Genomic DNA, 26,431 nt, shown 5'->3' with positions numbered 1-26,431 from the left:
ACAAAAATTAGCTGGGCATGGTGGCACACGCCTGTAGTCCCAGTTACTTGGGAGGCTGAGGCAGGAGAATTGCTTGAACCCAGGAGGCAGAGGTTGTGGTGAGCCGAGATCGCGCCATTGCACTCCAGCCTGGGTAACAAGAGTGAAACTCCGTCTCAAAAAAAAAAACAAAAAAAACCCGATGAACTCTTGCTCTGTCGCCCAGTCTGGAGTGCAAGGGTTTGATCTCGGCTCACTGAAACCTCTGCCTCACAGATTCAAGGGATTCTCCTGCCTCAGCCTCCAGAGTAGCTGGGACTATAGGCATGTGCCACCACACCCAGCTAATTTTTGTATTTTTAGTAGAGACAGGGTTTCACCATGTTGACCAGGCTGGTCTCAAACTCCTTACCTCAAGCAATCCACCTGCCTCGGCCTCCCATAGTGCTGGGATTACAGGCGTAAGCCACTGTGCCCAGCCCTAAAATTTTTTAAAAAGAGGTATTTCTCTCTCCAGAAGAAAAGTTTATTTTTTTCTCCTTCACATTTTTTAACTATTATATATTTCAAACATACGCCTCCATACTTCAGGGTCAGGTGCAGTGGCTCACACCTGTAGTCCCAACATTTTGGGAAACGAGGCAGGAGGATCACTTGAGCCCATGAGGTCAAGGTTACAATGATTTATGATCATGCCACCGAACTCCAGCCTGGGTGACAGAGTAAGACCCTATCTCTAAAATAAATAAATACATATGATTATCATGTGTTCGTGCTTTTTAACTAAGAAGTTTGGATCTTTCAGGAAAAATATAAGTATGGTGAATTTTTTTCATTTGTTTAACCAGTTTCCACTTCTCTCCATCATTATCCCATTCCCCCCTAAAAACACCTTTTCTCTTTTTGGCTTCAAACAAATCTCACAGTAGTTAATTCTTACACGTGATAGACATTTAGAGCAAACAGGGCCTGAGTTTAATTTTGTCTACATACTGCTTAACTAAATAATTAAAGAAATTGTCATAACACGTGGTCTGTACTTTTTTTTTCCTTTTTTTGAGATGGAGTTTCACTGTTGTTGCCCAGGCTGGAGTGCAATGACATGATCTCTGCTCACTGCAACCTCCCCATCCCAGGTTCAAGCGATTCTCCTGCCTCAGCCTCCTGAGTAGCTGGAATTACAGTCATGCACCACCACGCCCAGCTAATTTTTGTATTTTTAGTAGAGACGGGGTTTCTCTATGTTGGTCAGGCTGGTCTCGAACTCCCGACCTCAGATGATCCTCCTGCCTCAGCCTTCCAAAGCGCTGGGATTACAGGTGTGAGCCACCACTCCTGACCTGTTCTGTACTTTTTTATTGACTACTGGCAGAACCCTCTCTAGATGGGGACTTTGATCCCCATTTACAAAACATTTTGTTTGTTTTTTCCTATTCTGTTAAAGCACCCTGGAGCAGGAGAAGGAAACAGCACAGAACATTTATTCATACTCTGACCCCAAATTATAATCTCAGTCTGGATGAACACATTAAACGGCACACCATGCAATGTCACAGCCTATTTAAAGGCATTCTGGTCACTACTGTCTTCATCTTTCAACAGGAAAACGGTTTATATTCCAGAAGCAAAGATTAAATTAAATTCACCAAATTCATGTCGACACTCAGAAAGCACCTTTGACTGCTTCAGAAGCAGAGAAAGTTAAAAGGAGTGAAAGAGGTTACAAAGTGCCATAGATGTCAAGGGGAAGTTTCCAATAAGCATGACTGTAGAAAGAACCTTCTACAGGCGCAGGGACTCATGCCTGTAATCCCAGAATTTTGGGAGGCTAAGGCGCGTGGATCACCTGAGGTCAGGTCGAATCCAGTCTGGCCAACATGGTGAAATCTGTCTCTACTAAAAATACAAAAATTAGCTGGGTGTGGTGCCTGGCGCCTATAATCCCAGCTACTCAGGAAGCTGAGGCAGAAGAATCACTTGAACCCAGAAGGCGGAGGTTGCAGTGAGCTGAGATTACCCCATAGCACTCCTGCCTGGGTGACAAGAGCAAAACTCCATCTCAAAAAAAAAAAAAGAAGAACCTTCCAGACTGAAAACCAGTTTCTCAAAGACCAGAATCTTTAGTTTGGACAGAGACATGAGGATTCACAGGTCCTGGAGTCTCCACTATTAGGTGCCTTCAGCTTCCTTACATACAGGGTCAAGGAGCTGAAATTATAAATGCTTCACGTAACTTAAGAAATTTTTAAGTTCTCCGTGCAACTCAGCAAACCTGAGCTCACAGCCTTCAGAACAGAAGGGGAAATCACTTCCTCCAGCTCTACTGAATTTTAAAATTAAAAGTAATGAGAATAATTTCCATCACCGAACGGTTGTGAGGTGGGTGTGGCCCACCCCTCCCCCACCCCCTGCAGCGCCCAGCGTCGGGAACTTCCGCGGGGCCTGGCTGGACCTCTCAGGCCAGTAGCAGACGTCCAGCCACCGTCCAGCAGACCGCTGTCACAGCTGCACCCGTGACCCAACAAGCTCATCCCACATCTCGAAGGGCCTCAGCCAACTCGAACCCCGACGGCCAGGCAGCCAGGGCCGGGCTTGGGCTCCATGAAGGCCGCAGACTGAGAACAAAGAAGAGGCCGGGAGTAGCCTGAGAGGCCCGAGCCAAGCTCTCTGAGCATCCGAAGGTACCTGCAGCCCTCGGGGGGTTGTGCTCCCCGCCCGGGATCTGCGGGTGAGCCTCGACAAGCGCCAGCACGCCGTGAACGCACCGCGTCGCGGATCTTGATGGCGCACTGCAGGCTCTCCGGCGCGCACACGGACAAAGGGGGCAGGGGTCCTGGCGGGTACCCGGAGCCGCGATCCCGCGCGCTTCCCGCCGCCCGGACCCGGCTTTTACCTGTACGTCACTCAGCTCCACGCGCAGATACAGCTCGCGGTGTCGCTGAGCCCAGTAGACATGCGGCGTCAACACCTGATTCTCCATGGCCACACTGCCCAGGGCGCGGGGCGGCTCGGCTTGCTCGGCTTGCTGCGCCACGGTGCCTCAGGTAGTGCTCGGCTGGCGCGAGCCGAAAGCAGGCCTCAAACCCCCGCGCTCCTGAGAGCCAGCAACCCGGCGCCTCAAGACACCCGAAGCTCGCGGGCCGCACCTGCGCAGTGACGCGCCGGGATGGCGGCGGCGCCAGCCTGGGGCCTTGGCGCGAGTCCTGCGGGGGCGGGATAGGGGCGGGCCCTGGCACTGTGTGACGCCGCGGCTCACCCCGGCCGCCAGGGGAATTGGAATCAGCGGGTGGTCCGCTCTCCCCACTTGTCTTCAGGGAGATACTTTAAAATGGAAAAGTCTGGAGACTTACAGAGGACCGATCAGCATGCGGAAGGGTTTGAGACTCGTGTCTCTGGAACGTCCTTCCCATTCTGTGTACTGAGCGCCTACTGTGTGCGTGGGTTTCAAAACTAAATACTGGAACAACAAAAGTGAGACACACAGTCTATTAAGAGACGCAAGTAATTACAGACAAAATGACGATGATAATGGTGATAGGGGACGTGGTGTACTACTGGCGTGGAAGAGTGTTCCAAGAAGGGAAAATGACCAAAGCAGCGCTGCCCGATAAAACTTTGGTGATGATGGAAATACTGCACATTGCGCTCTTTAATACGGTATCCACTAGCCACATGAGGCTTTTGAGTACTTGAAATGTGGGTAGTGAGACTGAATAACTGAATTTTCAATTTTATTCACTTCTAATTTAAATTTAAATAGCCATATTATTGGTGGCTATTCTATTGGACAGTGCAAGAGACTGTCTCAAAAAAAATGGGAAACTCAAACTAGAGACAACACTCATTTATGTCTTACTTACACTGGCTTGTCTGTATCCGCTTTCATCCCCAAGTTCTTCTACAGCGAAGAATTTAGTGGGAAGCAATATTTGTATGAAAACTAGAACTCTGGGCCAAAAATGGAACTCATATTCAATCCTGTTAGCTCTCGTTTATTTAGCAAAGGGATTCTGTTGGCACCCATTTGTTTAGCAGAGGGATCTAACGATGAACAGAAATTCTGCTAGCTCTCCGGAAACATTTGGCTCAAGCGTGGAAAATATAAATTATAGAGAGTTTTCATATAATGAATGTGCTGAGCTCACAGTTTATGACGATGGGAACTGATGGCCGTGGGAACCATCGTCAGACATTTGAGAGCCAATCCTTGAGAACGGCATGGTAAATTGCGAGTAGGAATTTGACCGAGGAAGAAGCAGGTAGTCCGTGGAAGCACAGGGAGCTTGCTTTGTTCAAGGGTGAAAAGATGTGGGCCGGGCGCGGTGGCTCACATGTGTAATCCCAGCACTTTGGGAGGACGAGGCAGGAGGATAGCTGGAGCCCAGGAGTTCGAGACCAGCCTGGGCAAAATGGCAATACCCCGTCTCTACAAAAAATACAGAAGTTAGCAGAGCGTGGTTGGCGCTCCCCTGTGGTCCCAGCTACTCCGGAGGCAGAGGTGGAAGGATTGCTTGAGCCCAGGAGGCAAGATGCCACTGCACTCCAGCTTGGGCACAGAGTGAGGCCCTGTCTTACAATTGAAAAAAGAGAGAGAGAGAGAGGGATGTAGGAGGCTCTGCTGCTAGGGATTAAAGGCGTAGAGTATGAGAGAGGTCGCCCTGAATCTGGAAATGCAGAGGGTGCATTAGGAAAGTCATTGTTTGCTTCACTGAGGTGCCTGTACTGCATCCCACAGTCATATGGGAGCCAAGGAAGTCTGTTAACATGGAGATTAGTAAAAGAAACGTGCTCAGCAACAAAGACCTGTCAGAGAGTAGGAGGAACAGGTAGGCAAACCAGCTGGACCAATGCAATCAGCCAGGTATGAGATGATCAAAGCAGTAACCTTGACAGTCTTGAATTTTAAAAATAAAATGTTTTTCAAAAATAAAATAAAATATTTGTTAATGATAAAGAGATTTTTATTGCATTGTGTTTACTACAATGCAGATTCAATATGGGGTACTTATTTAAAAAATTGAAGTGTAGTTTACATACAGAACATAGGAAAATCTAAAATGTTCAGTTTCAGCTGAATTTTTACATATGTTTATATTCATGTAACTATCACCTAGATCAAGATCTGGAACATTTCCAGTATCCCAGAGGTTATTTCATATTAAAATATATTTGTCTCTTAATAATTACTATCCTGATATATCACCACAGAGTAGTTTTTGTCTGTTCTGTTCTTGAATTTCATATAAATGGAATCTACAGTGTCTGGTTTCTTTCATCAACATAATGTGTATGAGATTTATCATGTTCCTGAGTAAATCAGTAATTCATTCTCGTTTAGTTTTTGGTTTTGCTCTGTAGTAGTTTACTATATGAATATACCACAAATTATTTATCCATCCTCCTATTGATGGATATTTGTGTTGTTTCTACTTTGTTTGTTTGTTTTTGTTTTTGAGATAGAGTTTCGCTTTTGTTGCCCAGGCTGGAGTGCAATGGCACAATCTTACTGCAACCTCCACCTTCTAGGTTCAAGCAATTCTCCTGCCTCAGCCTCCCAAGTAGCTGGTATTACAGGCATGTGCCACCACCCCCAGCTACTTTTGTATTTTTAGTAGAGACCGGGTTTCTCCATGTTGGTCAGGCTGGTCTTGAACTCCCAACCTCAGGTGATCTGGCTGCCTTGGGCTCCCAAAGTGCTGGGATTACAGGCGTGAGCCACTGTGCCCAGCCTGTTTCTAGTTTTTAGCTATTATAGATAAAGCTACTCTGAATATTTGTGTACCTGTCTTTCAGGGATATATGCTCTTAATTCTCTTGAAATAAATACCTATGAAAAGAATTGCTATGTTACATAGATATATGATTAGCTTTATTAGGTACTGTTAAGCAATTTTATAAAGTGTTTTCATCAATTTACATTCCCACAGCAATGTTTGAACATTCTAGTTGCTCTATATCCTTGGTATTTTCAGTCTTTTTAATTTAATTTTATGTATTTATTTATTTATTTTTGAGACAGAGTCTTGCTCTGTTGCCCTGGCTGGAGTGCATTAGCGCAAGGTTGGCTTACTACAACCTCTGCCTCCCTCGTTCAAGTGATTCTCCTGCCTCAGCCTCCCAAGTAGCTGGGATTACAGGTGTGTGCCAACAGGCCTGGCTAATTTGTGTATTTTTTGTAGAGATGGGTTTTCGCCATGTTGGTCAGGCTGGTCTCAAACTCCTAGGCTCAAGTGGTCTCAAACTCCTGGGCTCAAGTGATCCTCCTGCCTCGGCCTTCCAGGTGTGAGGTACCATGCCTGGCCTAATTTTTTTTTTCCAGCACCATCTCCACTTCCAGCCAGTCTTTTTAATTTTAGCCATCCTGGTAGGTGAGTAATAAAAAATAGAATAATTTTAATTCAGCATATTTGAAACCTGAGGCTTATCAGTTGACCTCTGCCAAGGTGAAAGCTATTGATATACAAGAAGATTGAATTTTGGCATTTTGTTTCAGATGCTTCATAAGAACATTCCAGTGGAAGTGGGCCTATCTAGCCTGGTTTGACCACTAGTTATGTACTGCAAAATGACTTCTTCCGGCCTGAGCATCCACATTCATCAATTTGATGAGTTAGATTTGGTTCCCTCTAATGTTCTTATCAGCTGTTTCTAAATTTTTTGCAAAGAAACCCTGCTATTATGGACCCCTCTTTCCAAGAGAAATCCAACAAGAAAAAGACAGAAATGGAAGGAGGAAAGAGTGTCATTCTGATGAACTGTAAAACTGCAGGGTGGGGCTGGGAGCGGTGGCTCATGCTGTAATCCCAACACTTTGGGAGGCTGAGGCGGGAAGATCGCTTGAGTTTAAGACTTTGAGACCAGTCTGGGCAAAACAGTGAGACCCCATCACTACAAAAAATTAAAAAAATTAGCCAGGTGTGGTGGTACTAGCTACTCAGGAGGCTGGGAGGATCTCTTGAGCCTGGAAGGTCAAGGCTGCAGTTAGCTGTGATGACGCTAATGCACTCCAGCCTTGATAACAGAGCAAGTCCTTGTCTCAAAAAATAAAAACTTTGCAAGGTGTCAGGGGAGATTAAAAGGCAGAGCCAAGTGGCAGTGCAAAGCTGAAATAGGTAGGGCTGTTTTCTGATAATATCAGCCTCATTTGGCCCAGGGCCAGCTCTCCCTTCTCAGAGAATAGTCATCACTAACAACAAGAACCATTTGCTGAGTACTTGCCAGGGATGAAGCTCGTTCCCAGTGCTGAAGGCTGGTTTCCTGCCTTTGGCAAGGCATTAATGTGAAAATAGAGAGCATAAGACTGATGGAACAACAACGACAAATAATAATAAATACTTTGTTTAAAGACTGATGGAGCCGGGCGCGGTGGCTCACGCCTATAATCCCAGCACTTTGGGAGGCCGAGATGGGTGGATCACGAGGTCAAGAGATCGAGACCATCCTGGTCAACATGGTGAAACCCTGTCTCTACTAAAACATACAAAAATTAGCTGGGCATGGTGGCGCACGCCTGTAGTCCCAGCTACTCGGGAGGCTGAGGCAGGAGAATTGCTTGAACCCAGGAGACGGAGGTTGCGGTGAGCCGAGATCGCGCCATTGCACTCCAGCCTGGGTAACAAGAGTGAAACTCCGGCTCAAAAAAAAAAAAAAAAAAAAAAGACTGATGGAATGGACTCTTTGTGGCAATATGATAGCAAATTATAAGTAAGACCTAAGGCCATGCTAGGCAAGAGTTAAGTCACACACCCCTACACTTAAAGAATAGACCATGTTCTAGCTGCCACAAGCTTTTTCTTTCTCTAGCAGCTAAACAAGCACTGGGCCTTGAGATAATCAATATTAAAACAATTTCTAGCTCAGCCCTCACCAGACACTGACCAACCAACCCCTTGTTCCACAAGCCATAACTATAGCTTTGATTGGACAAGAGACTGATTTCAGTAACTTTCTGCTGATAAGAAGACCATCAACCATGGATGAGTTCCGGCTGGTTTACAGAAACTGTACATTTGAGTGCCTTTTTGTCCTAAAAAGACTTTTTGACATATAATCCAAATTGTAATACATTTAAATGTTAGGTCTCCACTGTAAGGTGAACATGGGTCATATGTAACATACATGTTTGTTCAATATTCATGTGTCAGGACCACCTTCATGAATATTCATGCCTCCTCCTATAACCTGTTGTATATGTATGTTTAGCCAATCCATTCAGCATAAAGCTCCTGTTCCACCTCTTCATCCTCAAAGTACCTGACTCTGATCTTTATCAGAGGCTACACTTCCCAGCCTGTCAGCATCGTCCCCTTTCACCTTACAAGCTATAATCCTTTATAGAAAATAAAATCTCCTTTTTTTTTTTAAGATGGAATTTCGCTCTCGTTTCCTAAGCTGGAGTCCAACTGTGCAATCTCAGTTCACTGCAACCTCTGCCTCCTGGGTTCAAGCAATTCTCCTGCCTCAGCCTTCCAAGCAGCTGGAATTACAGGCATGGGCCACCACACCTGGCTAATTTTTTGTATTTAGTAGAGATGGGGCTTCACCATGTTGGTCAGGCTGGTCTCGAACTCCTGACCTCAGGTGATCTACCCTCCTCAGCCTCTCAAAGTGCTAGAATTACAGGCGTGAGCCACTGTGCCTGGCCAATTTTTGTACTTTTTGTTGAGATGGGGTCTCACTACTTTTCTCAGGCCGGTCTCGAACTCCTGGGTTCAAGCAATCCTTCTGTCTCAGTCTCCCAAAGTGCTGGAACCACAGGAATGAGCCACTGTGCCCAGCTTCTTTTTTGTTATTACAGGTTGGTTTGAACTACACGTTAAAAAGGGGGAAAGTATCAGGGGGAAGTGGAAAAACAAACTGTAGACCACCATATCCTGTAGTCAATGACTGTTAGTGTATGTACTACATGCTTATGATTATTTTCCTCACCTAGATTATAAACCTCCCTGGAGCACAGATCAGCTCCTTTTGGTATCCTGTAGTATCTAACACAATGTGCTTCAGAAAGTAGATGTTTAAAACATATTTGTTGATGATAATACCCAGTGCTAGATACTGATGGTTTTGCATTAACCCCGCCATGCTATCTCATTCACACCTCATGTGCTAGATAACTTGTCTTTTCCTAATGGGTCCCTGGAGTGCAGGGCAGCAGAAAACCAGGAGGGGTTTGTCAAGCACACAAACAAGACTTGGCAAGGCCACGGCCTGACTGATTCAGCCAGTAAAGATACAGTGACACTTTTAGATTCAGGTAGTTTATTACTTACATACAGTGCAAAAGGAAGAATGCACAAAGGTGATAGCTGCTTGTGATTCTTGTCTCATACATCAAAAATGACAATACAGTTGACTCTGTATCTGTGGGTTCTGCATCTGGGATTCAATCTACCTCGGGTCAAAAGTATTTAGAAAAAAACTGAAATAAAAAATAATAATAGGCTAGGTGCGGTGGTTCACACCTGTAATCCCAGCACTTTGGGAGGCCGAGGCGGGTGGATCACGAGGTCAAGAGATCAAGACCATCCTGGCCAACTTGGTGAAACCCCATCTGTACTAAAAAAATACAAAAATTAGCTGGGCATGATGGCACACGCCTGTAGTCCAGCTACTTGGGAGGCTGAGGCAGGAGAATTGCTTGAATCCAGGAGGCGGAGGTTGCAGTGAGCCGAGATCGTGCCACTGCACTCCAGCCTGGCGCCTGGCGACAGAGCAAGACTCTGTCTCAAAAAAAAAAAAAAAGAAAATAATAATAATAATACAGGCCTGGTGCAGTGGTTCATGCCTGTAATCCCGGTGCTTTGGGAGGCCAAGGCAGGAGGATTGCTTGAGCCCAGGACTTCAAGGCTATAATGAGCTATGATTGCCCTATTGCACTCCAGCTTGGTGACAGAGCGAGACTCTGTCTCAAAATAAATAAAGTAAAATAAAATAAAATAAAATAAATAAAATATAAAATGGGCCGGCACGGTGGCTCACTCCTGTAATCCCAGCACTTTGGGAGGCTGAGGTGGGCGGATCACAAGGTCAGGAGTTTGAGCCTCGACAACATGGTGAAACCCCATCTCTACTAAAGATACAAAAAATTAGCCAGGCATGGTGGCAGGTGCCTATAATCCCAGCTACTTGGGAGGCTAAGGCAGGAGAATCGGTTGAACCTGGGAGGTGGAGGTTGCAGTAAGCTGAGATTGTGCCATTACACTCCAGCCTGGGAGACAGGGTGAGACTTTGTCTCAAAAAAATAATAATTTAAATAAATAAATAAATAAATAGCCAGATGTGGTGACGGGTACTTGTAATGCCAGCTACTCAGGAGGCTGAGGCAGGAGAATCGGTTGAACCTAGGAGATGGAGGTTGCAGTGAGCTGAGATCACGCCACTGCACTCCAGCCTGGGTGACAGACGGACACTTCATCTCAATAAAATAAAATAAAAAAAAGTCAGCCAGGCACAGTGGCTCATGACTGTAAGTAATCCCAGCACTTTGGGAGGCTGAGGCAGGTAGATTGCTTGAGGTAAGGAGTTCAAGACTGGCCTGGCCAATGTGGTGAAACCCCACCTCTACTAAAAATACAAAAATTAGCTGGGTGTGGTGATGGGCGCCTGTAACCCCAGATACTTGGGAGGCTGAGGTGGGAGAATTGCTTCAAGCCGGGAGGTAGTGGTTGCAGTGAGCTGAGATACTGCCACTGCACTCCAGAACCTGGGTGATAGAGTGAGACTGTCACCAAAAGAAGTATCTGAGAGTAGCATGTGCATAGGTTACATGCAAATACTATGCCATTTGATATCAGGAACTTGAGTACCGCTGATTTTAATATCTGCCAGGAGTCCTGGAACCAATCCCCTGCAGATACCAAGGGACAGCTGAACTGAAACAAAAGGGCCCAGATGACTGCAACGTGAGTTGCAAGATATCTTATTGAACAGGAGCCAATTCTAGGCTGCGGCCAAATGACTTTTGTATTCAGCAGTGCTATTCTGAGGGAGTAGGAAGAAAGCCCCACACCTCATCAGAAACTATGAGGAGAGAAGAAGCTGTCGAGCCATGTCCTGACTGCCTCCCAGGGGAGGCTGCCTCCTGGTCCCTATCAGCCTCCTATTCTCTCCTTTTCTAGGAACATCACACAGCATTCTGCTAAGACTCAGAGACACTTCGATTCAAGTCTGTGCCTATGTAGCTTATGTGGATACATGCAAGGTTGCCGGCGTTTCATGGTGGAGCTGTTCCTCTACAGCTTTCTCAGGATTTGAAAATAAGAATGAAAATCGGCTGGACGAGGTGGCTTACAATGCAATCCCAGCACTTTGGGAGGCCAAGGCAGGTGGATCACTAGGTCAGGAGATCAAGACCATCCTGACCAACGTGGTGAAACCTCGTCTCTACTAAAAATACAAAAATTAGCTGGGTATGGTGGTGCGTGCCTGTAATCCCAGCTACTCTCGAGGCTGAAGAACAAGATCACTTAAATCCAGGAGGCGGAGGTTGCAGTGAGCTGAGATCACGCCACTGCACTCCAGCCTGGAGACAGAGTGAGACTTTGTCTCAAAAAAAATAATAATAATACAAAAATTAGCTGGGTGTAGCGGCATGGGCCTGTAGTTCCAGCTACTCTGGAGGCTGAGGCAGGAGAATCGCTTTAACCTGGCAGGCAGAGGTTGCAGTGAGCTGAGATTGTGCCACTGCATTCCAGGAAGAAGAAAATAAGAATGAAAATCAAGAAATCTCTATTCCAATCTAGTCAAATCTATAACAAGTCATCTGATATAAATAAGTATTCAAGTATTTTATCTCTCCATGGCTCTTTTTTAAAATGGAAGAAATTATATATTTTTAATTGTTTGCTTTTGGGGAGAGGGGGCTGTATCTCTTCTTCTTAGGCTATAAACTGCATGAAAACAGGGGCTTTATCTACTTTGTTCACTACTGTGGCACCACTGCTTAGAACAATGACAGGTATAAGGCAGAGATTCAGCAAACACTTGTTGGATTCATGAAATGAAGTGCAAGATATATTTCTCCATATTTTGTTTGTGTGTGTGTGTTTGTGTGCACTTAAAGCCTTTAAAATCTGCTCTCAGGACATTTGGAGAAAATTAATAGAAGAGACCCAAGGCAAATGACTTTGCCTTTTTTTTTTTTTTTTTAAAAGAGAGCTCGTGGCTCAAGCCTGTAATCCCAGCACTTTGGGAGGCCGATGCGGGTGGATCATGAGGTCAAGAGATCTAGACCATCCTGGTCAACATGGTGAAACCCCGTCTCTACTAATACAAAAAATTAGCTGGGCATGGTGGCACGTGCCTGTAATCCCAGCTACTCAGGAGGCTGAGGCAGGAGAATTGCCTGAACCCAGGAGGCGGAGGTTGCGGTGAGCCGAGATTGCGCCATTGCACTCCAGCCTGGGTAACAAGAGTGAAACTCCGTCTCAAAAAAAAAAAAAAAAAAAAAAAAAAGAGAGAGCTCAACTTTAAAAAGCATGAGGGAAGGCTCATTTAATCTCAAAGTGAATAATTATATACTGTGGAGTGGAGCATAGTACCCAAATGGATTTTTTATTAGTGCTATTATAATAAATCCTAATGACACACAACTCTGACACATGGTTCTTTGTAATAATAGAAAATAGGGGAGGCCTGGCTTTTGCACTGTGTTTTTGTACATCTGCTACTCTCCCGGACATCTTCCTGGGTTCCTTCTCAGCCAATATACAGTGTAGATCAGGAAAGAAACTGCAGGTCAAGGGATGTGCCTCTGGCTCTGATTATAACAAGTCATTCACTTCTTTCCCCTAGGCCCCAGTTTCTTCATTTTATGTGTTAGAGTGCATTTGTTTTGTTTTTGAGACAGAGTCTCACTCTGTCACTCAGGTTGGGTGCAGTGGGGTGATCTTGGCTCACTGCCACTTCCACCTCCCGAGTTCAAGAGATTCTCCTGCCTCAGCCTCCCGAGTAGCAGCTGGGATTGCAGGTGCCCGTCACCATGCCAGGCTAAGTTTTGTATTTTTGGTAGAGATGGGGTTTTGCCATGTTGGCCAGGCTGGTCTCGAACTCCTGACCTCAAGTGATCCACCCACCTCGGCCTCCCAAAGTGCTGAGATTACAGGCATGAGCCTCCACACCCAGCCGGTTTTCTTTAATTGCAATTAAGTGAAATGTATTATATCCCTTTTAGAGATAAAGAAGTTATGGCTCAGATAGATTGAGTGACCTGCTGAAAGACCACTAGTTACTATTAGAGCCAAGTTTGGGACTCCAGGTTCAGATTTCTTTCCACCACAACAATGATACGCTCAGATCTCCCAAGTCCCTAGTCTCTTTCCTCTTAATATAAGTCTCATTGAGAGGGCAGGGATTTACTCTGGTTTGCTCCCAGCGTCTAAAGCTCTCTCTGCCTGGCACACGGACAGGAATTTTGTCTGTTTTGAGCAGGCACTCAATATATATTTATTGAGTACAGACGCGCCACAATTTGCCCTGTGACTTTGAGTAAGTCGCTGTTCCTTTCTGGAGTTCATCTCTATCCTCTGCTCGGCCCAGTCTCTACCCCGCACCTCCTTCGCTCCTCCGGCCAAGAGACGGCGCTGTGGTTTTGCACCCCACCAAGCAGACAGCGGCGCCCTTCTTGGCCCGGCTGCGCCTTCGCCAGTCCGATCGCGAGGAACCGGAAGTGCTAAAACCTCAGAGGCCGAGGCCGCCCCTGCTGCAGCCGCTGCCGTCTCTGAGTGCCGCGTTCGCCGCCTGGGTTACCCCCGGCGGTGCTGCCGAGGAAGCCACTGCAGTCAGGACCGGAGTGGAAGCTGCGCAGCATGAAGCGGCGCAGGCCCGCTCCGTAGCGCGCGTCAGGACGGTCCGGGCGGGGCCGGGGGGGAAGGTGCAGTATCCGCCCCCCTCTCCTTCTCCTGCGCCGGCGAGGCCTGGGCCCCCGCTCCCCGGGCCTTCTCCGCCTCCGAGGGACTGCCCGGCGCGTTCTCCGGGTCAGCCCGCTTTGCGGTTTACCCGTTGCGCCGCCCTGCGCGGGGTAGAGCCAGTGGCGGAGCCCTACTTGCCGGAAGAGGAAGCTGAGGCTCTGAGATTCCGAGTCAACCACCGTTCACGGGGCGCCCCCTGAGCTCTGGGCGCTGGTCTCGGGACTTCCACGTCCGTTATCTTAATTGAGCCTCGCTGGGGTTGGGAGGCCGGGTATTGTCAGCGCTTACAGATGAGGAAACGGAAGCCCACAGACGCGAAGGGATTTGCCTTAAGTCCGACTTGGCAGATGGGGTTCGGACTCAGATTTTTCTGTTTCAGTTTCCCAGCTGGTGGTCTTTTTTCTCTCCTGTCTCTTGCTAGGTTGATTCCCTCCCTGCTCACTGTCCCCTCCCATTCCGTTCCACCCACTCGCAGTAGGACACTTTCCTTTCCTGCCACACCTCTCTTCTCACATACTTGTAAGACTTGGCATCTCTCCCTCAACATTCTCTGGTATGCCTCTCCTTTTCCTCATTCATAGCTTTTGAAGATCTTGGCCCCCTCTGTGCTAGCAAACCTCTCAAGTAGGTGCGGACCATAAAGAGTGAGATAGCTTCAGGTGTTTAAGTGGACGACTGTTTGGCCCTCGAGTTAAAAATTAAGAAATTTCACTTGAGTGGGGCCAAACCCAAGAGACCTAAAGCTATTTTCTGAGTCAACATGCTCTATTTCTGAGTAAGGGGCTTAGTGGTATGAGGTGTCCTGACATCTTAGTTTATTGTTGCCGTGCTTCCATAACCTCGCAGTTTTTCCTACACTTGCCACTTAGCTTTTCCCATCCCATCCCTCCATCACCTACTTGGGTTATGGAGGCCCAAAATTAAAACTGATAAAATAGCAGTTGTAATAGCAGACCTTCCTTGTTTTTTTAATCTAAGCCAGAACTTCAAGTTTAGTGCTGCTTTTTCCAGAAAAGTTACCTATCTTAGCTATTCTTGGAGTAATGCACTTAAGATGAATAGAAAATTCTTTATCTCGTGAAAAATCTTAAATTATTAAATTCGGGTTAATTCCATTCTGCAAAAACGGCCTGTAATTCTTATTGGCTATCCTACTGAGTTGATTCTGTCTCCAACCAGCTTGATATGACATTATTACATAAAAGGAACAGGAATAGGCACATAAAAATAAATATCTGCCATTTTTGATGATTTGTGATAGTCACTCAGTAACTTCACATCTGTATGCCTTTTATAACTTTTTAAAACCTTCCCATGATTTTCTTTTAATGTATGTCTAGACACCAAGATTTACCATGTGAGGATATTCTTTTGACTATATTGGGCTACACCGCTGAAATAAAATAATTATTGAATTTTGATAACATAAAATGCAGATATAAAATAATTTAGGCGTTATGTATTGTCCCAAAAAGTGATATTTCGGTGTCAGTTTTTACTATTTTGGGGCTTCTGTTTTTGGCCACATATGGTCTATCTTAATAATCAAAGACTTACATCTTATTTCATTATCGTGGTGAGCAGGATTGGATGGTGAGAAAAGGAAAGATTCCTGTGAGAAGAGCAGGATGAGCAGAGGGATTCTATGCTTGAAGTTGAGTCACTTGAAAAAGATCTCTTTGAATGTGGAAGAGATCTGAGCAGATGAAAATAAAATCAGGTAGGCACCAGGGAAGCTACTTAAGTGACGAGGTAGGTGACGCAGGGAAATACATGCACTGTGCTGAGAAGGTACACTGATCCTGTTTTCCTCTTTTTGACAAAATTCAGGTCACCTATTTTGAGAATGTATTTGTATATAATAAATTAAGTCACTTACCAAACATCTGCACAAATTACTAATGTAATATCAGGTCTATCCTAGAAAATGCAGGATGTACATTTGCTGTGAACATACAGAATTGCAGAGTATCATTTGAACTGTACAATGTTTGTACATGTACACATGTGTGCATGTGCATAGAGTGTCCAGGGGTTAGTACGATTCAGGACTACCAGGCAATTTAAATGTAAGCTAATGTACCTTTTTCATAGGAAAAGATGTGAAGTGATCGTATAGCTAAAGAAGCTGGGCATGGCCAGGCGAGGTGACTCATACCTGTAATCCCAGCACTTTATGGGCGGGGCAGGAAGATTGCTTGAGGCCAGGAGTTCAAGACCAGCCTGGGCAACATAGTGAGAACTCCCCCCACCCCGTCTCTACAAAAAAGTTTTTAAAAATTAGCTGGGTATGGTGATGCATTCCTGTGGTCCTAGCTACTCGGGAGGCTGAGGCATGAGGATCCCCTGACTCCGGGAGTTCAAGGCTGTACCACTACACTGCAGCTTGGGCAACAGTGAGACTTGCCTAAAAACAATAAATAAACTGGACAGTAAGGCTTGGGAGGAGGTCTTTCTGTTGAGCTTCCCTGTTCTGTTCCTTAGCCATATTCTTGCAAGCATAGTTTGGAGATGAACTTCCAAACACAACACTAAAGTAGTTAAGAAAAATAAGCCTAATTTATATAGGTTCTTCTCTCATTTGTCCCTCAGTCCATTATATATAAAACTGTGTCTGTTGACATTTGGTAGCAAGTGGACCTCCACTAGCTTTTAGTTGGGCAGATAAACATAACATATCACAGTATATAACCCCAGAGTCATATACTGTCAGTAAATATCAGTATGCTGAATACTCATTGAGCCAAATGACTTAATTCTCTCTGCCAAGCTGCTTTGGTTTTAGTCATTGAAAGTGAATGCTCACTTGTCATAATGTTAAAAGTATACCTGATTTAACTGTCTAATAGGTTTTCTGGCCACTTTGTTACTGTTATATTGAAAATGGTAACATAGGTAACTTTAGCATGAAAAACACAAAAGCTGCACACACAGTTCATTCAGTTCTTTGGCATGCCAGTAATGTGTGCTTAATGGACTAATTCATAATCCATACCTGATAACTTTTAGTTATGTTAACCTTCAAATTTGGGATTTAAAAAAGATACATTAAATGAACAGCCATATATTGATTATTATTATAGAAGTAGTTAATGATTATGTTAAATTTTGTTACATAAATGCAATTTAGTTTATCTCCCAAATCCACATCTTTGACATTTATTAGTTCAAAAAGAGCAAATTGCCCAGAATTTTTATGTCCTCCTTTTTGGCAGTGTCATGAATAATATATGTCAGAATTCACACTGGTTTATGATAACACTGTTTGTTATTTGATACTTTGCTCATGTTAAATGTTGGAAAAGATAAAGGAGAAATGCAACTTCTTCTGGATTTATGAAATGAGAATAAACTAACAGATGAGATATTAAAGACTGTTTAGGGGTTGAACCAGTAGACCTCAGTTTATACTTTTATCAAAATACTGTTGGTACAAATATTAAATGCTTTCTGTATCAACTACTTCAGCTAATTAAAGCCATTTTAAGATAGTATCTTTTTTTTGGTCATTTAATCAGTTTATGTTATATGATTGGTAAGAATAGTCACATAAGTTTCCTTAAAATATAGAGTCACTACAAGTGATCATGATAGTGATATCTAGACAAGAGCAGAAGACTCAAAAACCTACCAGCCAGTTAAGTGTTTTGTTTGGCGTTCCGTTTAAAGGGAAACAATATATTATCTTGGGTAAGTACCCTAGGAAGATTATTACATGCACGTTGTTTTTGACAATTTTATTACTTCTCATTTGCTGTGGTTATTTCTGTTAGCTGAAAAAAACTACACTTACCAAATGTGTTACTTTTTTAAATGCAAAACACTTAGTTTCCTTGGCACAGTTAGCTTCGCTATTGACATGCTCTTGGGGTGGAGCATAGCAGCCAACTGGCAAATGGCCTGTTTCCTTCCAGTGTGGGAAAGAAAAGGGAGTTTTGGCAAGAAATACCTAAGGAGAGCCTTTTATAAAAGTTACCAAAGGGATTTATAGGCACTGTGAAGTAACATGACCTCATTTTTTTTTTAAATTTCATTTTAAAACTGAACACAGAGAAGGGAGAGCTATTGCTTTTCTTACTAGGTTTCATTGCAGCTGTGCTAAAAAGGATTTTTTTCTTGCCCTCCCCACCACTCCTCGTTCTTTGACCCTATCAGAGAATCATTCTGATAATAAAAGACAGACCTGTGAACAGCTTCATGTGGCTTGTTTTTCTAGGAAAATGCAACATGGCAGCAGCAATGGAAACAGAACAGCTGGGTGTTGAGATATTTGAAACTGCAGACTGTGAGGAGAATATTGAATCACAGGATCGGCCTAAATTGGAGCCGTTTTATGTTGAGCGGTATTCCTGGAGTCAGCTTAAAAAGCTGCTTGCTGATACCAGAAAATATCATGGCTACATGATGGCTAAGGCACCACATGATTTCATGTTTGTGAAGAGGAGTGATCCAGATGGGCCTCATTCAGACAGAATCTATTACCTTGGTGAGTACAAAGTGATAGTTTCTGAGAGAAAATGCTCTTTTAAGTCAAACTTAAAAGTCTAGATACAATTGGCACTCAAATTTTGATGAATAAGTAAATGATTAATGACTTTTGTTTCCATTAAAGAAAAAAACCTTAAACTTAATTTGAAGAATTTGGTTTTGTTTTATGCTGTTAACTTTATTAGGTAACAAATAATGAATTGACCATGATAATTTTTCAAAGTCAAAGATTACAGAAATTGCTTTTTCCTACAGCTAGCTTGAAATGCTCTTTATTTTATTTTTTTATTTTTTTTTTGAGACAGAGTCTTGCTCTGTCGCCCAGGCTGGAGTGCAGTGGCATGATCTCGGCTCACTGCAACCTTTGCCTCCCGGGTTCAAGCGATTTTCCTGCCTCAGTCTCCTGAGTAGCTGAGATTATAGGCATCTGCTTACCATGACCAGCTAATTTTTGTATTTTTAATAGAGACGGGGTTTCACCATGTTGGTCAGGCTGGTCTTGAACTCCTGACCTTGTGATCTGCCCGCCTTGGCCTCCCAAGTGCTGGGATTACAGGCTTCAGCCACTGAGCTCTACCTGAAATGCCTTTCTTTAGATGGTCTAATTAGGAAAACAAACAATAAAACCATGTTTGTTCCCACTCACCAGCCGCTGCTTTTTTTTTTTTTAATCCAAGGCTGGTTTTGGTCTTCTCTTCTTGAGTCCATTCACTCCAGATTTAAGGTCTGCCTAAATTAAATACATTAACCTACTGATTTACTTTTTGTTTATTAAATTTTTAAAGGTAGGTTCTTCCCCTCCTCCAAAATTTTTCCAATGTAAGTTTTACTCGTTTATATGACTGTGTGCATATATATATTTTATTTGTGTGTGTATGTAGTGTGTATGTGTGTATAGAGATATTAAAGATACTGTCTGCATGAGTTCATGTCATAATTACAGATTTTTTTTTTTTTTGAAACAGGGTCCCACTCTGTCACCCAGGTTGGAGTGCAGTGGCACACTAATGGCTCACTGCAGCCTTGACCTCTCAGGCTCAAACAATTTTCCCACCCTAGCCTCCCTAATAGCTAGGACTATAGGTATATGCCACCACTGCCAGCTAATTTTTTGTATTTTTTTGTAGAGATGGAGTTTTGCCATGTTGCTCAGGCTGGGATTCATTTTTTTTAAATAACTTCAGAAAATTCCACTATATAATTAATTGTGCCATATTTACATATTAGCTGGCTGTGGTCAAAGGCTACCACAACCAGCTGATTTTTTCAATTTTTTTTTGTAGAGACGGAATTTTGCCATGTTGCTCAGGCTGGGATTCGTTCTTTTTTAACAACTGAGGATATTCCATTATATAATTGTGCCTTTTTTTTTTTTTTTTTTTTTTTAGACAGTGTCTTGCCCTGTCACTCAGGCCGGAGTGCAGTATTGCAGTCTCGGCTCACTACAACCTCCGCCTCCTGGGTTCAAGCGATTCTCCTGCTTCAGCCTCCCAAGTAGCTGGGACTATAGGTGCGTGCCACCATGCCTGGCTAATTTTTTTTTTGTAGAGATGGGGTTTCACTGTGTTAGCCAGGTTGGTCTCAATCTCTTGACCTTGTGATCTGCCCGCCTTGGCCTCCCAAAGGGTTGGGATTACAGGTGTGGGCCACCGCCCCAGCCAATTGTGCCTTATTTTACTTAACCAGACCTCTAGTAATGGTGTTTAGATTTTTCTTTTTCTTTCTTTCTTTCTTTTTTTTTTTTTTTTGAGACAGAGTATCTCTCTGTCACCCAGGCCGGGGTACAGTGGTGTGATCTCAGCTCACTGCAACCTTTGCCTCCCAGGTTCAAGCAATTCTCCTGCCTCAGCCACCCGAGTAGCTGGGATTACAGGCACCTGCCACCACACCTGGCTAATTTTTTTGTATTTTTGGTAGAGACGGGGTTTCACCATGTTGGCCAGGCTGGTTTTGAACTCCTGACATCAAGTGATCCCTGTTCCTTGGCCTCTCAAAGTGCTGGGATTACAGGTGTGAGCCACTATGCCTGGCTGCATTTAGGTTTTTCTAATCTGTTACAAAAGATGAGGAAGTGACTATCACTGTATTAGATCATTTTGCACATATGTAAATATACCTGTAAAACTGATTCCTAAGAGTGGAATTGTGGGGACAAAGGGTATATGTATTATGAATTTTGGTTGATATTACTAAACTCCCCTTTCAAAGATGTTACAGAGTTTATATTACCATCAGCATGATCTCAGATTGTCTTATTTCTCAATGCATACACCAATAGTGAGTAATTAAAGTTTTTGATCTTTCCCAATTTGATTAGTGAACAGCAGTTTCTCATGTAGTTTTTATTTTATTTCTCTTAAGAGTGAGGTTGAGCATCGTTTCACATGCTTAAAAAGCCATCTGTGACTGGGTGCGGTGGCTCACGCTTGTATTCCCAGCACTTTGAGAGGCTGAGGCTGGTGAATCACTTGAGGACAGGAGTTCAAGACCAGCCTTGCCAACATGGTGAAATCGCATCTCTACTAAAAATATAAAAATTAGCCAGGCATGGTGGCACACACTTGTAATCCCAGCCACTTGGGAGGCTGAGACAGGAGTATTGCTTGAACCTGGGAGGTGGAGGTTGCAGTGAGCCGAGATGGCACCACTGCACTCCACCGTGGACGACAGAGTGAGACTTCGTCTCAAGGAAAAAAAAAAAGCCATTTGTATTTTTTTTCTGTGCAGTCACAGTCTATAATACTGGCTTTTTTAGATTCGGTTGGGTTACTTTTTTCTTTTTTTTAAAGTTCTTTTCTTTTTCCACTTAACCTTTGAAGAGGGTTTCTTTTTCTTAATGATTTGAAGTATTTTATATAATAAGTGAATTAATCCTTTGTGGTATTGTCCCGAATTTGTGTATTTTTTAATTAACTAATTATTTTTTGAGGCAGGGTCTCGCTCTGTCATCTAGGCTGGAGTGCAGTGGCCTGATCTTGGCTCACTGCATCCTTGACCTCCCAGGCTCAAGTGATCCTCCCATCTCAGTCCTCCAAGTAGCTGGGACTACAGGTGTATGCCACCATGCCCAGAAAATTTGTGTATTTTTTTTGTAGAGACAGGTTTCACCATGTTGCCTAGGCTGATCTGGAACTCCTGAGCTCAAGCAGTCCTCCTGCCTTAGCCAGGATTACAGGTATGAGCCACTGCACCCAGCCTTCTTTATTTATTTATTTATTTAATTTTTTTTTTTTTGAGATGGGGTCTCACTTTGTTGGCCAGGCTGGAGTGCAATGGTGTGATCCTGGCTCACTGCAACCTCCACCTCCCAGTGTCAAGCCATCCTCCCATCTCAGCCTCCTGAGTAGCTGGGTCTAAAGGCACACACCACTATGCCCAGCTAATTTTTGTATTTTTGGTACAGACAGGGTTTCACCATGTTACTCAGCTGGTCTCAGACTCCAGAGCTCAAGCTGTCTACCCACCTCAGTCTCCCAGAGTGCTGGGATTACAGGTGTGGGCCACTACACCCGACCAGAAATGTTTTCTTTTATAGGAAATTATACGTTTTTTGAGAGCCCTTATTCCAAATGTGGCATACTTAAAAGAAGCCCTGTTATTTAGTTACAAGCATTTTGTTACATTAGCATTTTACTTTTTTGCATGCTTAATTTTGCCTCTTGTTCTTTGTCATGTTATCCTAAAGAGAAACAGGACTCATTGACAGCATTGCCTGAAGACATGGGCAGCTATAGCTCTAAAGGCTCTAAATGGACTTTTCTCATTCTTTCCTGATGGTATTTATTAAGAAAGAATGAGAAAAGCCCATTTTTGTGCTTATGTCAAGTTATAGACTGTATTAGGGAAATTTTTACTGGTCATGGATAAACCAAGGAATACATTATGGAACTAGGAGCATATAGGGAGGGGCAACTGAAATAATTGTGGGGAATGGCTGTTACTGAGGAGAGAAGAATACCAGTTTTGTGTTTTTCTTTTCTTTTTTTTTTTTTTTTTGAGGCAGAATCTCTCTCTGTTGCTAGACTGGATTGCAGTGGCACTGTCTGGCTCACTGTAACCTCCGCCTCCTGGATTCAAGTGATTCTCCTGCCTCAGCTCCCAAGTAGCTGGGACTACAGGCAGGCACCACCATGCCTAGCTAATTTTTGTATTTTTAGTAGAGATTGGTTTTCACCATGTTGGCCAGGCTGGTCTCGATCTCTTGACCTCGTGATCTACCTGCCTCAGCCTCCCAAAGTGCTGGGATTACAGGCGTGAGCCACCTCACTCGGCTGTGTTTTTCTTTTAATATTTGAAGACTGAAGGCTCTTAGAAAGAGAATGGTTAAGGAGGATATGATCACATTTTTTTAAAATTGTGAATGTTATAAATGGGTGACCACAATCATAAGAATTCTGTAACAAAGCAACTTAGAATCTACAAAATAGATTTTAGACAAAATTGAGCGCCAAAGTAAATGTCAGCCACTATCTTAACTTTTTACTCCAAAGGCAACATAAACCAAGGTTTAAAAAAATAAGAGGATAAAAAGAGTTGTGGTTATTTGGGGGCTTATCCTCAACCTTTGCAAGGGTAAGCATGGGAGTACCATACCCTTCCCACGACTACCTTCTGCTGGCATTAATAATTCAGAAATACAGGTTGAGGATCTCTTTCACCCAAGAGATTTCTTATTCTTTCTGTGTGTTTTATTTTTTCCTTCCTTTACTCCTCCTTTTTGTCTTTGTCTTTTGTTATTGGGTTGTTTTTTTTTTGAGACGGAGTTTCGCTCTTGTTGCCCAGGCTGGAGTGCAATGGCGCGATCTCAGCTCACTGCAACCGCCATCTCCCAGGTTCAAGCGATTCTCCTGCCTCAGCCTCCCGAGTAGCTAAGATTACAGGCATGTGCCACCATGTATCTACTAAAAATACAAAATTACACTCCGCTAATTTTATATTTTTAGTAGAAGTGAGGTTTCTCCCTGTTGATCAGGCTGGTCTCAAACTCCTGATCTCAGGTGATTCGCCTGCCTTGGCCTCCCAAAGTGCTGGTATTAGAGGTGTCAGCCACTGCGCCTGGCCATCAATACCTTTTTAGAGTAGAAGGGCTTTGTTTTACCTTGTTCACATTTTCTTTGTTTCACATCTTCATAACCATAGTGTGTTTCTGTCACTCTTTTAAATGTAACTCACTCTACACTGCTGTGACCTTCCCATCCAGTTATCACATGATTTCACAGAATAGATTTGGCTTCTACTTAACTTAGACCTTTTTCTTTTTCCCTTTCCCAATAAAGGACAAAGAGATTTTCAGCAGGTCAAATACCAGATTCTGTGTTGTTTTAATATAAGTATACTTTTGTTGGAAACCCTAAAAGCCTTTTTAGTGATTACGGTTACAGAACTTTTTTTTTTTTTTTTTTTTGAGATGGAGTACAGTTACAGAACTTTTTTTTTTTTTTTTTTTTTGAGATTAAGTCTTGCTGTGTTGCCTAGGCTGGGGTGCAGTGGCATGATCTTGGCTCGCTGCAACCTTCTTCTCCTGGGTTGAAGCAATTCTCCTGCCTCAGCTTCCCAGGTAGCTGGGATTATAGGCACCTGCCACTATGCCTAGCTAATTTTTTTGTATTTTTAGTAGAGACAGGGTTTCACCATTTTGGCCAAGCTGGTCTTGAACTCCTGACCTCAAATGACCTGCCTGTCTCGGCCTCCCAAAGTACTGGGCTTATAGGCATGTGTCACCAAGCCTGGCCTACAGGACTTTTATAATGAATAAAAACTAGAATTCAGTTAGATCTATGTGTTTCCCAGTAAGCACTTTAAATGTTTCAGAAACAGAAGAAACAGTAATCTGAAGTTGTTACATTGGAATCTCATGAGTCTGTTGCCAACTTGTAAAGGACTCACAATTCTCAAAAAATTCTAAAAATGGTACTTGTCTTAACTTTACACAGCAACTTACATACTTTTATATTTATTTTGAGGGGGACTAAGGTCTAAAATGAAACCTGAGCATTTTTCTTTAAAGCCTTGGACTTCTTTTTGTTGATTTTTGTTTGTTTGTTTGTTTGTTTTTTAAGATAGGATCTTGTTATGTGGCCTAGGCTGGTGATGAATTCCTGGGTTTATCACCTGATCCTCCTGCCGTAGCCTCCCAAGTAGCTGGGATTATAGACATGTGTATTATGCCAGGCTAGCCTTGGTTTTATGGAAAGTTTTTAGGCATGTGGCATGGGCACATCCTACTTGTTGACATTCATTATAAATCCCATAGAGTGCAGAATATTCCAACGTATAGAAGGCATTATGTACTTGCAACTGTGACTGTTGTAAGAATGCTATTTGAAAAAATAATAATATATGATTGTTTTCTCTTATAGCCATGTCTGGTGAGAACAGAGAAAATACACTGTTTTATTCTGAAATTCCCAAAACTATCAATAGAGCAGCAGTCTTAATGCTCTCTTGGAAGCCTCTTTTGGATCTTTTTCAGGTAGGATTAAATATTGTTATTCTTGTGATTTGGTGTATGTATTCAGATACTGCATTATTTAGAGGTTGGGATTTTACATTTGAAGTGGATGTAAATTAAAAAAAATTAAAACATTTTTATGTGTTTGCATGTGTAACACTTAAATTCCATTTAATTCTTGATATCTGAAACTAAGATGTATTAAAATTCAATTTTTTAACTACCTTCTCCCTGTTTAACTGCATTTGCCTTTCATAAACTTTGTACTTACATAGTTCTCACATTTTTTTGAGTAGTTGGTCGCAGAAAAGAACTGATAAATATTTAAGATGCCCTATTATTAGATTGAGAAATTTCCTCTCTATTCATAGTTTAAGTGTTTTTATCATGAAAGAGTGCCGGATTTTATATGGCTTTTCTGTGTCTGTTGAGATTATCATGTTTGTCTTCATTGTATTAATAATGGTGCATTACACTGATTACTTTTCATATCTTAAACCAAGCGTGTATTCCTGAAATGGATTCTACTTGGTCTTGGTATATAATCCTTTTAATAGGCCGCCATATGTATTCACTTTGTTGGTGGTTTTTTGAGGATTTTTACATCCATGTTTATAAGGGACATTGGTCTATAGGCTTACTTTCTTGTGATCTTGCCTGTCTGGTTTTGGTATCAGGGTAATACTGATCTCATTGAATGGGTTAGGAAGTGTTCCTCCTCTTTTTTTTTTTTGAAGAGTTTACGGAAGATTGGTCTTAATTCTTCTTTAAGCATTTGGTTGAATTTATCAGCAAAGCTTTTCTTTGTGGGAAGTTTGCTTTTTTTTGTTTTTGTATTGAGCAGCCTCTCAAGCCAGAGTAGTCTCAGAGAGATTCTAAAGTTTTTTGATTACTAACTCAATCTCTTGTTATAGCTTTATTCAGATTTTCTCTTTCTTCTTGAGTCAGTTTTGATAGTTTATGTTTCTAGAAATTTGTCTGTTTCATCGAGGTTAATCTGTTAGTGTACGGTTGTTCATACTATCCTCTTATAATTGTTTTTATTCCTACAAGCTTTTTAGTAATTAACCCTCTTTGATCCTGATTTTAATAATTTGAGAGTTCTCTCTTTTGTGCTCAGTTGTGTGCTCTCTCTCAGTCTCTCTCTCTCTTTGGGTCAGTCTTGCTAAATTTGTCAATTTTCTTGATCTTTAAAAAGGACTGTTTTTTTTTTTTTTTTTTTGAGGTCTGTTTTCCTGTTCTCAATTTTGTTTATTTCCAATTTAATTTGTATTATTTCATTCCTTCTGCTTGCTTTGGGTTTATTCTTTTTTCCCTGTGTCTTAAGGTTGGATATTAGGTTATTGGTTTTTTTTTTGTTTTTTTTTTTTTTGAGATGGAGTCTCACTCTTGTTGCTGAGGATGGAGTGCAGTAGCACAATCTCGACTCGCTGCATCCTCCGCCTCCTCGGTTCAAGTGATTCTCCTGCCTCAGCCTCCCGAGTAGCTGGGATTACAGGCACCTGCCATCACACCCAGCTAATTTTTGTATATATTTAGTAGAGATGGTTTTCACCATGTTGGTCAGGCTGGTCTCGAGCTCCTGACCTCAAATGTTGTGCCTGCC

The 26,431-nt window shown here is 43.0% G+C and overlaps 2 protein-coding genes across 9 annotated transcripts in view; one reads left to right on the top strand and one right to left on the bottom strand.

Annotated features, from left to right (window-relative positions):
• The window catches only part of HACD3 (3-hydroxyacyl-CoA dehydratase 3), a 41,433-nt gene extending 38,296 nt beyond the window's left edge, over nucleotides 1-3,137 (bottom strand). The window contains exon 1 of the mRNA XM_012454503.3: nucleotides 2,873-3,137. Within this exon, the coding sequence (XP_012309926.1) occupies nucleotides 2,873-2,959 (87 nt within the window). The 5' untranslated portion in view covers nucleotides 2,960-3,137. The remainder of the gene's footprint in view (nucleotides 1-2,872) is intronic.
• A 10,504-nt stretch (nucleotides 3,138-13,641) lies between these two features.
• DPP8 (dipeptidyl peptidase 8) overlaps nucleotides 13,642-26,431 on the top strand; it is a 74,886-nt gene continuing 62,096 nt past the window's right edge. For 2 of the 8 annotated variants that reach the window (XM_012454496.3, XM_012454492.3), the window contains exons 1-3: nucleotides 13,642-13,849; nucleotides 18,103-18,372; nucleotides 24,734-24,846. In XM_012454496.3, coding sequence (XP_012309919.1) covers nucleotides 18,114-18,372; nucleotides 24,734-24,846 — 372 coding nt within the window. In that variant the 5' untranslated portion in view covers nucleotides 13,642-13,849; nucleotides 18,103-18,113. Of the gene's footprint in view, nucleotides 13,850-14,061; nucleotides 15,607-18,102; nucleotides 18,373-24,733; nucleotides 24,847-26,431 lie in introns of those variants that run through there. The other 6 variants (XR_010336978.1, XM_012454494.3, XR_002478796.2 and 3 more) reach the window with 3 other exon arrangements.

This window comes from Aotus nancymaae, unplaced genomic scaffold (genome assembly GCF_030222135.1).
Source record: "Aotus nancymaae isolate 86718 unplaced genomic scaffold, 86718_ANA_hifiasm-v0.15.2.pri h1tg000041l, whole genome shotgun sequence".
Lineage (NCBI taxonomy): Eukaryota > Metazoa > Chordata > Mammalia > Primates > Aotidae > Aotus > Aotus nancymaae.
The sequence above is the reverse complement of the archived record's forward strand: the minus strand, read 5'-3'. Positions and strand labels throughout refer to the sequence as shown.